We start from the raw sequence: 15,662 nt of genomic DNA, 5'->3' as shown, positions 1-15,662 counted from the left end.
AATCATTCAGATAATAGTCTGTCTCTCTGTTTTTACCACCAAAGTGGATAACCTCACATTTATCCACCGTATACTTCATCTGCCATGCATTTGCCCACTCACCTAACCTATCCAAGTCACTCTGCAGCCTCATAGCATCCTCCTCGCAGCTCACACTGCCACCCAACTTAGTGTCATCCGCAAATTTGGAGATACTACATTTAATCCCCTCGTCTAAATCATTAATGTACAATGTAAACAGCTGGGGCCCCAGCACAGAACCTTGCGGTACCCCACTAGTCACTGCCTGCCATTCTGAAAAGTACCCATTTACTCTTACTCTTTGCTTCCTGTCTGACAACCAGTTCTCAATCACACACCATCCTGACTTGGAAATATATCGCCGTTCCTTCATCGTCGCAATCCAGGAACTCCCTCCCTAACAGCACTGTGGGAACACCTTCACCACACGCATACGGTTCAAGGCGGCAGCTCACTACCATCTTCGAGGGCAATTAGGGATAGGCAATAAATGCTGCCCTTGCCAGAGACGCCTTCATTCCATGAATCAATAAAAAACATGCATCGGAAGGGCCTGGCATTGATTTTAAATTCGGGAGCTTGCTAATGCAGATAAAATGATTGGTTAAAAGGATACAGTTCTGTGGCAATGCCTGCTACATACAGAGGCACTTTGCCTGCCAGACATTCCTCGAGAGAGAGAGAGAGAGAGAGAGAAGTTTCAGCTACCACAATCTCAAAACTACAGAGCAAAAACTTGAGAAAATTTTATATACAGACTCACAGAGCATGCATTGGGATAATTTAATCAGCGAGTACAGCTGCCAGGAGGTGTATTTGTGCAATGTTTTTTTTTAAAAAGTCCTTTTTAATCAAAGTTGTGTTGCCATGAACAAAACCAGATTACAAATGTAACTGTTGTAGTACGCGATGAATTTTTTTCACAACAGAGTATCTATGGCTTTATCTTAACAGATGCAAAAACTCGACTCAACTGATCAATAGAGGGGTTATATTTGAACACAATTACAGAGTATTGCTAAACTCTCAGTGCTCTGCGAATTCAAATCCATCTTCTTCAATAGTCAGATTTAACAGGACACACAAATATCCACACAAATGGATCTGTGCGAGTTAAGTTGTGAGAAAGAAATATCTGCAAACATGCTGATGTTTGTAGTGGCACCAGAATCCCCATCAATCATGCCACAGCAATGCTACTTGCAGTCCACGAAAGGTACAGAGGCCAGGCCAGCATGGAGAATCATGCAAGAGGAGCAAACGAGGAATTGCAGAAAGGTCTTAAAGCAAAGCAAAAAGTTCAAGGAATAGGCCAAACCAACTCGATTAGCATTAACAATCTCTTCACATTTCTCAATGCAATGGAAACTGGTTTTCATTCTCAATTACATCAATTTGTTTGATGATTAGTTTATAAAATTGAATGTGTTTGATAGTACTTTGCTGTTAGAAAGAATGGGAATTTTCTGATTAAATATAAAATGTTAATACAGTTGCCTTATAATAGTCAGTAAATATTTTCATGCACAGTATTTACAAAGCAGGCCAGTAACATCTATTGAGGGAGTTTAGGCACCACAAACTCCTCTATCCCCTCTCCACCATTAAAGCTGGCAGTTGTTATTTTGCTTAATACACATATTTGGTCTGGCCTCTAACTTCAGCAATGTGATTGGCTATAAAAGCAGAGCAAGTGGTTGAGCATTTGCGAGCAGAAGCGCTGTACAGAAGGCATGCCAAGGTTTGTGCAGCAAGTGGTACCTTTGTTGGTTCTGCGGTTCGAGCTGCTGTCGGTTCTGGATCTCTCAGCCTCTCAGGACTGACAGAACGAATGACCCGAGGAGGCTCAGGGCTGGGTTTGTTGTAGGGGTCGATCTGGGGTTCAGGACTGCTGTGGGGAGGAGGGGCGATATCCTCCAGTCTTACATTGGTTAGATCTACTGTGGTATTGACTGGAGAGGGCTCGGTCACCACAGAAATTGATTCAAGATTCTGGGATGAATTGGGGACTGCAGGAGGAATCTCTGCTTTCTGTGAAATGTCCAAGATAAAATGAAATAGTTTAACAATTTATGTTGTCTACAAGGTGCATCCTTGGCAAACTAAGAGAAGTTGACTTATTATAGCAGTATTCTTAACAAATAATTCACAATACAACAGTCATGTTGGTTTAAACAGAAAATGCTTCAAAAAATAAATAGAAATTAATCCCATACGGTGTAAAATTCATAATCACGATTTCACAAATTTGCATCATCCAATAATTTATTAACTAACTTCGTTGTAAATGTACAAATTAATTTAACAGTATTATAATTGAGTTCAAAAATTACACATTAATGATTAGCAGAACTAATATTGAGACACCCACTGGAAAAAATAAATTCACCCTCTTCAGTTTGAGGATACCTGTTGTGGGAAATGATAAATTCAGACAGGTGCATGGGGTCTGCTAGCCCAGGTTCAAGTTAAGACACACATACACTCATGGCTTAATGAGGGGGATTTTAAGGCTTTCAGACAGATTTGTAAAATTGGGCCAATCTCTGGAGAGTGACTTGTGCACTGCACTGCCAGTCTCCGGCTGCGTTATTGTTGAGCAGAAATACCAGTACTGGCTTTTTGTCACTTAGTTAACAGGAACAGCTAACCTGCACTCACTGGCACATTTGTAGATTCATATCTAGAATGCTGCCAGTTCTCTGACAATCAGACTGTTTGCACCAATCACAACTGCTAGAGAGCCTTAATCTGCTGCTGGATATTATACATCTCTACACCCACAGCCTTTGCTGAGCTAGGAGCCTGTTACCTCCACATTGACGCAAGGTGGCTTGCTGGTGGAAAGCCCATTCCTTATTTAGAGCAGCACAAAGGGTAAGTCACTCCCATGTCAGAACCTCATTTAATGATGCCATGTGTGCACAGTACTCTACCATGCCAACTAGGACAGGCTCAACAACAATGCTTTGTGACAGAACAATTGATGGGTACAGTGTGTTGTGTAATTTTATATTCAGAAGTATAATGGTCTTTTATATCGAATGGCTGTCTGTACCGGGTTAAATACTTTGTATGGTTTCTTCATTTTACGCAGAAAATTATTAAATCAATAAGATTTTCCTGATTAAAATCTCAATGAACTGGCCTGTTAAAGACTTACAGAATAACCTTCATAGAAACATAGAAAATAGGTGCAGGAGTAGGCCATTCAGCCCTTCTAGCCTGCACCGCCATTCAATGAGTTCATGGCTGAACATGCAACTTCAGTACCCCATTCCTGCTTTCTTGCCATACCCCTTGATCCCCCTAGTAGTAAGGACTACATCTAATCAATCAAGCAATGCTCACATAACTGCTGATATTTCGGACTGAAAAATAAGTAGTTTGTATTTGTTAAATGGAAGAGCGATTCCAGCTAACACACATCAACTCCAGGACACAATCCTGTGTTTTCCCTGACATGTTCTCCGCTCCCTCAAGCCTAAGGGGTGCAGACGAGCATATTTAGTGCACAATTGGATTGACCATCTGTCAGCAGATCTGGATGGACAATAGATAGTATCTGCTAAAACCGCCCCCTGCTATAACCATCCTGCTTACAAAGATACTCAGCTACTTTTCTCCACGACCAATGGTCTCTTTAAACCCTTCTTCTCTGCCCTCAGCTCGAACTGCGAGAAGCCAACGGACTACTTTGTTGCAAGTCGGAGGCCATCCATTCAGCTGCCTCATCCGCTCATCACAAATTCTGCTGCCCATCTACTCTCCTGCACCAACTCACGAGCTGATCACTCCTGTCCTCGCTGACCTACATTGGCTCCCAGGCCCCTATCACAAATGTATCCTTGTGTTTAGATCCCATCTCTGTAACCTCCCCCACTCCCCCAGCCTCTGAATCGAGACTCTTGTGCATTGCCACCTTCACTCCATGCTCTGGAATTCCCTTCCTAAATCCTCTCCAGCTTCCTCACGCCCACGTCTCTGATCAAGCTTTTGGTCACCCTCTCCTAATATCTCCTCCTTTGGCTTAGAATCAGAATGCTGACAGCACTGAAGGAGGCCATTCAGCCCATCGAGCCTGTGCCGGTTCTCTGCAAGGGCACCTCAGGTAGTCCCACTCCCCTGCCCTTTGCCTGTAGCCATGCAATTTTTTTTCGTTCAGGTACTTATCTAATTCTCTTTTGAAAGTCACAATTGAATCTGCCTCCACCACCCTCTCAGGCCGTCCATTCCAGATTCTAACCACTCACTGCATAAAGAAGTTTTCCTCATGTCACCTTTGGTTCTTCTACCAATCACCTTAAATCTGTGTCCTCTGGCTCTTGACCCTTCCACCAATGGGAACAGTTTCTCTCTATCTACTCTGTCTCAACCCCTCATGATTTTGAACACCTCAATCAAATTTCCCCTCAACCTTCTCAGCTCGAAGGAGAACAACCCCAGCTTCTCCAGTCTATCCATGTAACTGAAGTCCCTCATCCCTGGAACCATTCTCGTAAATCTTTTCTGCATCCTCTCCAAGGCCTTCACATCCTTCTGAAAGTGCGGTTCCCAGAATTGGACACAATACTCCAGTTGAGGCTGGGCCAGTGTTTTATACAGGTTCAGCATAGCTTCCTTGCTTTTGTACCCTCTGCCTCTAGTTAAGAAGCCCAAGCTCCAACATGGTTTTTTAACTGCTTTCTCAAACTGCCCTGTCACCTTTAATAAGTTGCGCACATATACATAAGATCAGAAATAGGAACAGGAGTAGGCCATACGGCCCCTCGAGCCTGTTCCGCCATTCAATAAGATCATGGCTGATCTGATCATGGACTCAGCTCCACTTCCCCACCCTCTCTCCATAACCCCTTATCCCCTTATCGTTTAAGAAACTGTCTATTTCTGTCTTAAATTTATTCAATGTCCCAGTTTCCACAGCTCTCTGAAGCAGTGAATTCCAGATTTACAACCCTCAGAGAAAAAATTTCTCCTTATCTCAGTTTTAAATGGGCGGTCCCTTATCCTAAGATCATGCCCTCTAGTTCTATTCTCCCCCATCAGCGGAAACATCCTCTCTGCATCCACCTTGTCAAGCCCCCTCATAATCTTGTACGTTTCGATAAGATCACCTCTCATTCTTCTGAATTCCAATGAGTAGAGGCCCAACCTACTCAACCTTTCCTCATAAGTCAACCCCCTCATCTGAACTGCCTCCAAAGCAAGTATATCCTTTCGTAAATATGGAAACCAAAACTGCACGCAGTATTCCAGGTGTGGCCTCACCAATACCCTGTATAGCTGTAGCAAGACTTCCCTGCTTTTATACTCCAAAGCAATAAAAGCCAAGATACCATTGGCCTTCCTGATCACTTGCTGTACCTGCATACTATCCTTTTGTGTTTCATGCACAAATACCCCCAGGTCCCGCTGTACTGCAGCACTTTGCAATCTTTCCCAGGTCTCTGTTCATGCACCTCCTTTAGCTTATATTGCCTCTCCTTGTTCTTCCTCCCAAAATATATCACTTTTCAGCTTTAAATTTCATCTGCCACATGTCCGACCATTCCACCAGCCTGTCGATGTCCTCCTGAAGTCTATCACTATCCTCCTCACTGTTCACTATACTTGCAGGTTTTGAAATTGTGTACCAAATAGTGATCATTTTCCCCTTACACCTCTGAAGCACCCTGGGATGGTTTTCTATTCGAAAGGTGCTATATAAATGAAGTTGTTGACCTTCCAAATAAAGTAGTACTACCATAATTAACTCTGGCTATAACACAGTATATTATAGCTCGAATAGACATTTAATGAACTGAAAATCCAATTGCTTTGCTCACAGACTGAACTCACCGGTTGATTAATTAAAGGCTTATAGACAGGAGAGTCCACTCGTTGCACCTGTACTGGATAGGAAGGGAATGTCTGGACCATGGACTCAGGATGCATCATTGACGAATCTTCTCTTACAGGCTCAGAGGACCTAGTTATGGCAGATTCTGTCGGACCAATATCATCATTGAGAGTCTCATCCAATTCTTGGTCAGTGTAAGCACCCCCTTCTGTGTCTGTGTCATCGTAGTCTGAAGTGTGTCTACTGTCTGTGCTGTACATGGAGTACTCACTGCCTGGAGCCGAGAGGTACGACAAACGATCATCATGCAAGTCAAGGTCGTCCTCTGCTGTACCATCAGCCTACAGGAGGAACACGCCAAACCTGAGCAGACCATCACGCAATTACACAAACATCACACCAGTTAAACAAAATGTTTTACTAAAACTCATTAGCCAACTAGATCATTAGGAATGAGAAGGATTTTTTTAACTAAATCAATTCCTCTGACCTTCCTCCCCTTAACTGCTTCTCTTGAATGTGGTGACTTTGCTGAGATTGTGGAGAGGGGGAAGTAGTAACAACCTTCAAGTGCAATGTTCAAGTGGCCATTCTTCACAAGCCTGATTCCATAAATGTGTACTTTCCCAGAAGGAACACTCAGCAGTGATCAGGAGTGGGAATCCTGGCTGATTTATTCCCCACCATGGACTAGGGAGACAGTCGTAACACTCCCACTCAGCACAATGTTCAAACCTAACACCTTACTTGTATGGCTCAGTATCCACTTAGTCTTCAACTTTCTTTCTAAATGATAAACATTAACAGGTCTATTGCGGCTACTTTCGCTTTCAGGAATGCTTCATAGAGTTCATAAGCTCACAGGTTTCAAACAACAAAAACACCCCTGCACGTTTCTCCAGAGGAGAGGTGGGTTGGCACAATTTCATGTTATAGTGCTGATGAGGAATACGTAGGAAGAATGCTAGATGTTTGCTATAATCAGGGAGAGGCAAGCCACACAGCTCAGACTGCCCTGTCAGCGGTTAGTATAGGCACAGGTATGAGAAGAAGCTGTACCTGCTTGCTCAGGGCATCGTGCAGTGGGGAGGAGGAGAAAAAATACATATTAAAAAAGAAAAACGCTCTTTGCAGTTTGACTCAAGTTAGAATAAATTTCCGTCGTACCTTTCCCTCTGATACCCAAACTAACTGGTTCTGTTGCTGCTGAACAGATTCTTTCAGTGCCCCATACCAGCCTTCGTTCATTGAATTCAAATTAATGTTAGCTGTAAAAGAAAAATGATGAAAACCGTCACAATTTGGGCTTCTTCCTAAACCCTTTATTCGTGCACAATGCAAAAGCCAGATCCCAAAGGCACTTCCTACACACTGAAACTTGAACTTATGTGCAAGAAATTTGGGATGGTGTTGCATCAAGGTGAACAATGAACTCCCTCTTCTGTTGGGGTTGTCCTTCAGATCTTCCCAAAACAGCAGAAAACGCCACTGAAAGATCGCATAACTAAGGCTAAACTACTAACCAAACTTATTGTACCACAAAGTTAGACAGAAGCAAAAATAAATGAAAACAGCAACATAATGCTTAAATTTAAACAACAGGCTATTGGTTAACTTTTTATTGAGCTCCAACTTTTGCACTCCTGGGCTCCTGACGCCCCCGAGATCGACACAATGCAACGGCCTGAACTAAACAAAACAACAGCAGCTCATTTATTCTGGGGTCCAAGCAGCTTCATGCTGGAACTTTCAATCCAATCTGGAACAAAAATACAGCAACCATACTCCACATCAAAGAGCAGTGATAAAGATCTGCTTCATGTGGGGAGATGCTGCAAGGATGCATTACAAGCATGGTCTCTCTTCATTTGATCAGGGTTTGCTTTCCCCGAGACACTTTGACTCCATCTATCCTTGGCCCACTCCTATTTCTCATCGACATGCTGCCCCTCAGCAACATCATCCAAAAGCACATTTGTTTCCACATATATACCGACGACACCCAGCTCTACCTCACCACCACCCCCCTCGACCTTCTATTGCCTCTATTTGTCACACTACTTGTCCGCCATCCAGTATTGGATGAGCAGAAATTTCCTCCAATTAAATATTGGGAAGACCCAAACCGTAGGGGCTAAAATTCCAGCCTCGCGGGGTCTACGGAATATGTACGGATCCCGCGAGGCCCCACAAAGACCGGTTTTCGACACGCAATGCGCAAGCACCAAAAAACGGCTTTTCCAATCGGTCAAGTTTTGACTTGACAGATGGAATGCATCCCTGCAGCCAGGACATTCGCCCGGGCGAGATTGGGCTATTTGCTCAACTCCTGCCCAGCAAATGTCCTTAAAACTCTGACGCCTGGTAAAAGCAGGTGCATAGCCTCTTTTAACCAGTGTAAGAGTTTTAAAACATAAAAATAACATTTAAATATACATTTTTATGTTAAAAACCCTGTCCACTAAGGTAAGTTTATTTTAAACTCTATTAAAACACTTAAACTACCCCCCTAAAATATATATATTTTTTAAAAATTGAATTAACTTTAATTTCAATTTATTTTAAATATGCGAGGTGTTTTTTTTTATTTTATGTGGTGTTGAATGTGTTTTTTTTCCTCATTGATAGCAATAAGAACTCGGAGATACGGAGTTCCGATCGCAATCAATGAGAATACCGTAGCCTGATTGGTTGTCCAGTCACACGTGACTCCAGCTTCTTAGTGCGAACCTCGAGGCCGGGGCGCAGGAAGAGAAGGCCTTCCACCGGAATCTCAAGTGCTTCCGGGACCACCAGGTACTCCCGTTAAAAAATTCTTGGATTGGCGGCGTTCAGCCGAAGGAAGCCTCCGACCAGAACTTCAGGCCCAATGTCTTTAGCCACACTCAGTTTCCGAGCCAGCGACTCCCTGGCCACTGTAGGAGGCTGAACCATGGTGTCCTGTGTGACCGAGATGAGTTTCCGACCCCATACCATCTCTATCATAAAGACCACCACTTCCACCTCTAACATCGCCTGTCTCAGTCCCTGCCTCAGCTCATCATCTGCTCAATATCTCATCCATGCCTTTGTTACCTTTAGACCTCGACTCTTCCAATGCTCTCCTGCCTGGCTTCCCACCTTGCAGCCTCCAGAAACTTGAGTTCATTCAAAGCTCTGCTGCCCATGTCCTAACTCGCACCCAGTCCCGCTCACCCATCGCCCCCTGTCCTAACTCGCACCGATTCCCACTCACCCATCAACCCGTGCTCACTGACCCGTGTCCGAACTCGCACCGAGTCCTGCTCACCCATCACCCCATGCCCCATGTCCTAACTCGCACCCAGTCCCAATCACCCCCTGTGCTCACTGCCCTGTGTCCTAACTCGCACCCAATCCTGCTCACTCATCACCCCCTGTGCTCACTGCCCCATGTCCTAACTCGCACCCAGTCCCACTCACCCATCAACCCCTGTGCCCCGGGTCCTAACTCGCACCCAGTCCCGCTCACCCATAACCCCCGTGCTCACTGACCCGTGTCCTAACTCGCACCCAGTCCCGCTCACCCATCACCCCCGGTGCCCAGTGTCCTAACTCGCACCAAGTCCCGCTCACCCATCACCCCGTGCTCACTGATCCGTGTCCTAACTCGCACCCAGTCCCGCTCACCCATCAACCCGTGCTGCCCCGTGTCCTAACTCGCACCGAGTCCCGCTCACCCATCACCCCCTGTGCTGCCCCGTGTCCTAACTCGCACCGAGTCCCACTCACCCATCAACCCCTGTGCCCCGTGTCCTAACTCGCACCCAGTCCCGCTCACCCATCACCCCCTGTCCTAACTCGCACCCAGTCCCGCTCACCCATCACCCCCTGTGCTCACTGACCCGTGTCCTAACTCGCACCCAGTCCCGCTCACCCATCGCCCCTGTGCTCACTGCCCCATGTCCTAACTCGCACCAAGTCCCACTCACCCATCGCCCCTGTGCTCACTGCCCCATGTCCTAACTTGCACCGAGTCCCACTCACCCATCACCCCCTGTGCCCCGTGTCCTAACTCGCACCCAGTCGCGCTCACTCAGCACCCCTGTGCTCACTGACCTACCTTGGTCTCTGGTTAAGCAACGCCTCGATTTAAAAGTGTTGTTGTATAAGTGACTACACCTTAGAAGTATTGCATTGGCTGTGAAGCACTTTGGGATGTCCTGAGATTGTGAAAGATGCTATGCAAATGCAAGAGCTTTTATAATATTTAACATTATATGTAAAAGGTAGTCCAAATGCCCTGGTATAATTTAGAAATGTTATAAAAACCTGAGTTACTCAAAAATTCAGCAGTACTTGCTGCACATTGACGAGTACAGGTGAGGTGTACTCCACGATTGGTATGCTTTTACTCACATGTGAAGAGGTGATGATTGTTCTTGCGCAGTTTCAAGGCACGCTCAAACAACTTCCTGGCACTCTTTCGGGACTCGGGACAGAGTCTTTGTCGCATGGTCTTAACACCTTGTTTGGAATCAGGGTTTAGGAAAAGTACGATTGGGTACCACTGTGCGTAATTCAAGCGGTCCACTGCATTTGGAGTAATGTCCAACACCGCGTGCTTATCCTAACATAACACAAAGGCAGAAAGGCATTTCGGAATATAAAATCCACTTCAGACTCTCAATCAAAAGCTGTTCATTCACAGAGACACAAAGTAACCTTACTCTGTCGATGACTTGTTTGATTGTATGTAGTCGAATAATACCGGAACTGCGCTGATCAGTGCCAGCATCTCTGGGCTCACTCCCTGCCAAAGAAGAAAGCCATTTAAATGGAAAAACATTAAAAGCCAAAGAGGCAAAGTTAAACTTTAGTCTCATTTCTACTTCATTCAACTCCACTTTACTACTTACAGTATGATTTATTTGTTTAATAGAACATTGATACAATTAACTATTATCTCCAAATACAGTAACATCAAATTCTGTGTCGGTGAAATATGAGTATGGGTTCTACAAGGGAACTGGCTGCACCATTCCAGATCTGGGTTGCATTAGGATGCGGTACGAGAGGTGACAAGGTCTGCTGTAACTGGAGATTAGTAACTAGAGATTAGTTCCAAAGTACCTTCCACTCAATTTGAAATTGAATAAGTGCAAATTAACATTTCGATCAATTCACATACAGGGTATGGTAGCATAGTGGTTATGTTACTGGACGAGTAATCCAGAGGCCTGATCGGGAGACACGCGTTCAAATCCCACCACCGCAGCTGGGGAACTTATATTCAGTTAATAAATCTGGACTAGAAAGCTAGCATCAGTGGTGACCATAGAACGGTTACAGCACAGGTGACCATAGAACGGTTACAGCACAGAAGGTGATCATAGAACGGTTACAGCACAGAAGGTGATCATAGAACGGTTACAGCACAGAAGGTGATCATAGAATGGTTACAGCACAGAAGGTGACGATAGAACGGTTACAGCACAGAAGGTGATCATAGAACGGTTACAGCACAGAAGGTGACGATAGAACGGTTACAGCACAGAAGGTGATCATAGAACGGTTACAGCACAGAAGGTGACGATAGAACGGTTACAGCACAGAAGGTGATCATAGAACGGTTACAGCACAGAAGGTGATCATAGAACGGTTACAGCACAGAAGGTGATCATAGAATGGTTACAGCACAGAAGGTGATCATAGAACGGTTACAGCACAGAAGGTGACGATAGAACGGTTACAGCACAGAAGGTGATCATAGAACGGTTACAGCACAGAAGGTGACGATAGAACGGTTACAGCACAGAAGGTGATCATAGAACGGTTACAGCACAGAAGGTGATCATAGAATGGTTACAGCACAGAAGGTGATCATAGAACGGTTACAGCACAGAAGGTGATCATAGAACGGTTACAGCACAGAAGGTGATCATAGAACGGTTACAGCACAGAAGGTGACGATAGAACGGTTACAGCACAGAAGGTGATCATAGAACGGTTACAGCACAGAAGGTGACGATAGAACGGTTACAGCACAGAAGGTGATCATAGAACGGTTACAGCACAGAAGGTGATCATAGAATGGTTACAGCACAGAAGGTGACGATAGAACGGTTACAGCACAGAAGGTGACGATAGAACGGTTACAGCACAGAAGGTGATCATAGAATGGTTACAGCACAGAAGGTGATCATAGAACGGTTACAGCACAGAAGGTGATCATAGAACGGTTACAGCACAGAAGGTGATCATAGAACGGTTACAGCACAGAAGGTGACCATAGAACGGTTACAGCACAGAAGGTGATCATAGAACGGTTACAACACAGAAGGTGACGATAGAATGGTTACAGCACAGAAGGTGACGATAGAACAGTTACAGCACAGAAGGTGACGATAGAACAGTTACAGCACAGAAGGTGATCATAGAACGGTTACAGCACAGAAGGTGATCATAGAACGGTTACAGCACAGAAGGTGACGATAGAACAGTTACAGCACAGAAGGTGACGATAGAACAGTTACAGCACAGAAGGTGATCATAGAACGGTTACAGCACAGAAGGTGATCATAGAACGGTTACAGCACAGAAGGTGATCATAGAATGGTTACAGCACAGAAGGTGATCATAGAACGGTTACAGCACAGAAGGTGATCATAGAATGGTTACAGCACAGAAGGTGATCATAGAACGGTTACAGCACAGAAGGTGACGATAGAACGGTTACAGCACAGAAGGTGATCATAGAACGGTTACAGCACAGAAGGTGATCATAGAACGGTTGCAGCACAGAAGGTGATCATAGAACGGTTACAGCACAGAAGGTGACGATAGAACGGTTACAGCACAGAAGGTGATCATAGAACGGTTGCAGCACAGAAGGTGATCATAGAACGGTTACAGCACAGAAGGTGATCATAGAATGGTTACAGCACAGAAGGTGATCATAGAATGGTTACAGCACAGAAGGTGATCATAGAATGGTTACAGCACAGAAGGTGATCATAGAACGGTTACAGCACAGAAGGTGATCATAGAATGGTTACAGCACAGAAGGTGATCATAGAATGGTTACAGCACAGAAGGTGATCATAGAACGGTTACAGCACAGAAGGTGATCATAGAACGGTTACAGCACAGAAGGTGATCATAGAATGGTTACAGCACAGAAGGTGATCATAGAATGGTTACAGCACAGAAGGTGACGATAGAACGGTTACAGCACAGAAGGTGACGATAGAACGGTTACAGCACAGAAGGTGATCATAGAACGGTTACAGCACAGAAGGTGATCATAGAACGGTTACAGCACAGAAGGTGATCATAGAACGGTTACAGCACAGAAGGTGACGATAGAACGGTTACAGCACAGAAGGTGATCATAGAACGGTTACAGCACAGAAGGTGACGATAGAATGGTTACAGCACAGAAGGTGATCATAGAACGGTTACAGCACAGAAGGTGATCATAGAACGGTTACAGCACAGAAGGTGACGATAGAACGGTTACAGCACAGAAGGTGATCATAGAACGGTTGCAGCACAGAAGGTGACGATAGAATGGTTACAGCACAGAAGGTGATCATAGAACGGTTACAGCACAGAAGGTGATCATAGAACGGTTACAGCACAGAAGGTGATCATAGAACGGTTACAGCACAGAAGGTGATCATAGAACGGTTACAGCACAGAAGGTGACCATAGAACGGTTACAGCACAGAAGGTGATCATACAACGGTTACAGCACAGAAGGTGATCATAGAATGGTTACAGCACAGAAGGTGATCATAGAACGGTTACAGCACAGAAGGTGACCATAGAACGGTTACAGCACAGAAGGTGATCATAGAATGGTTACAGCACAGAAGGTGACGATAGAACGGTTACAGCACAGAAGGTGACGATAGAACGGTTACAGCACAGAAGGTGACGATAGAATGGTTACAGCACAGAAGGTGACGATAGAATGGTTACAGCACAGAAGGTGATCATAGAACGGTTACAGCACAGAAGGTGACGATAGAACAGTTACAGCACAGAAGGTGATCATAGAACGGTTACAGCACAGAAGGTGATCATAGAACGGTTACAGCACAGAAGGTGATCATAGAACGGTTACAGCACAGAAGGTGACGATAGAACGGTTACAGCACAGGTGGTGACCATTCGGCCCGTCGAACCCGTGCCAGCTATCTGCAAGAGCACTCCCCTGCCTTTCCTTGTAGCCCTGCAAGTTTTTTCCTTCAGGTATTTATCCGACTCCCTTTCGAAAGCAGTGATCGAGTCTGCCTCCACCACCCTTTCAGGCCGTGCATTCCAGAACCTGACCACTCGCTGCGTAAAAGTGTTTTCTTATGCTGCTTTTAGTTCCTCTGCCAATCACCTTAAATCTGTGTCCTCTGGTTCTCAGCCCTTCTGCCAATGGGAGCAGTCTGTGTCTAACTACTCTGTCCAGACCCCTCATGATTTTGAACACCTCGATCAAATCTCCTCTTACTCCTCTCTGCTCCAAGGAGAACCAGTCCAGCTTCTCCAGTCTATCCGCGTAACTGAAGTCCCTCACTCCAGTAACTGAAGACCATGTAATTACCGGATTGTTGTAAAAACCCATCTGGTTCACCAACGTCCTTTAGGGAAGGAAGTCTGCCGTCCTTACCCCGTCTGGCCGATGTGTGACTCCAAAACCACAGCAAAGTGGGTGACTCTTAAAAGCCCTCTGAAAATGGCCTAGCAAGCCACTCAATTAAGGGCAATTAGGGATGGGCAATAAATGCTGGCCCTACCAGTGAATGAATAAAAAAACATTTGGAAAGCAGCCATGGGTAGTTTAGTGCAGGTTTGGATAACTTTGGGGAAAGGGATGCTAGGAACCTAAAGATAAACCACCGAAAGTTTAAGTCTGAACTATGTTGCAGAGAGTCTCAGAGTTCACTTCACTTCAATATTGCTCTACTGAGCTATAAAATACTGTGCTGTTGAGTTTCACCTAAATGTAACTTAAGGACAATCTACTCTGCATTACAATTAGTTACGACAGGCAAGATCCTAATCTTAGTTGCATATTTTGAAGAGGCAGCAAGGAGAACCAAGGCACCTTCCCAACAGTCTGCTCCTGGCAGCTGACACATTGGCAGAGAACGACGCGTTGGTTTCCCGCTCAGTGACAATGGCCCTGCTCAGCTGTGATGGCCCGAACAATGACATTCAGTGCCCACGCTCACATGCACTATGGTCGTTTTAGTGAGGGATAGAGGATTGCCAACACCCACAGAATTGCTCCCCAGCTCTAATCATTACCTAGAAACATAGGTGAAGGAGAAAAAGAGAAACCTTACTTGCAATTTCATACGAATCTGCCTCTTCCCGTGCAAGCTTCTCTCGAGCAATATCAGCTAGAGGCCCAAAGATAACCACCGGCCTCAGGAAACCAGCTTCAAAAAGACAACCCAAAATAGTCAAATACAGTTCTCTGTAAGCATACATTAAAAATCACCCACAGTTAATCTTTTCAACACCACTTCTGACTAGTTTAGACAATTCAAGCGGTGGGCCACATCCAGCATACAAAAGATGAGGTATGAATACAACTGGTCTGTCAGCTTACCCAGTTAGCCTGAGGGAGGAAATATGGGATCAATCACTGATATTACAGGATAGATGCATATATAACAGAGGAACATGGGCAGTTGACCAAAAATACATCAGAGGTTTTAATCATGTCAGGATCTATTTTGGCACAAAATGGTGCACGGCAGAAATTCCAGAATTGGGAGGCCTTTACACGCATTCACAAAAAGTCATTTTTTGTCAGCAGTTTATGTAGATTAAATGC

General features: G+C 44.9%; 1 protein-coding gene across 7 annotated transcripts in view; it reads right to left on the bottom strand.

Moving 5' to 3' along the window:
- Positions 1–15,662, bottom strand: part of tjp1a (tight junction protein 1a) — a 154,726-nt gene that overhangs the window by 27,763 nt on the left and 111,301 nt on the right. For 5 of the 7 annotated variants that reach the window (XM_070864865.1, XM_070864866.1, XM_070864869.1 and 2 more), the window contains exons 15-20: positions 15,166–15,261; positions 10,549–10,631; positions 10,238–10,448; positions 7,028–7,128; positions 5,860–6,201; positions 1,783–2,052 (exon numbers count right to left, since the gene is read on the bottom strand). In XM_070864865.1, the coding sequence (XP_070720966.1) occupies positions 1,783–2,052; positions 5,860–6,201; positions 7,028–7,128; positions 10,238–10,448; positions 10,549–10,631; positions 15,166–15,261 (1,103 nt within the window). The remainder of the gene's footprint in view (positions 1–1,782; positions 2,053–5,859; positions 6,202–7,027; positions 7,129–10,237; positions 10,449–10,548; positions 10,632–15,165; positions 15,262–15,662) is intronic. The other 2 variants (XM_070864870.1, XM_070864871.1) reach the window with 1 other exon arrangement.

Source organism: Pristiophorus japonicus, chromosome 21 (assembly GCF_044704955.1).
Source record: "Pristiophorus japonicus isolate sPriJap1 chromosome 21, sPriJap1.hap1, whole genome shotgun sequence".
Lineage (NCBI taxonomy): Eukaryota > Metazoa > Chordata > Chondrichthyes > Pristiophoridae > Pristiophorus > Pristiophorus japonicus.
Note: the sequence above shows the minus strand (reverse complement) of the source record. Positions and strands in the feature narration are given on the sequence as shown.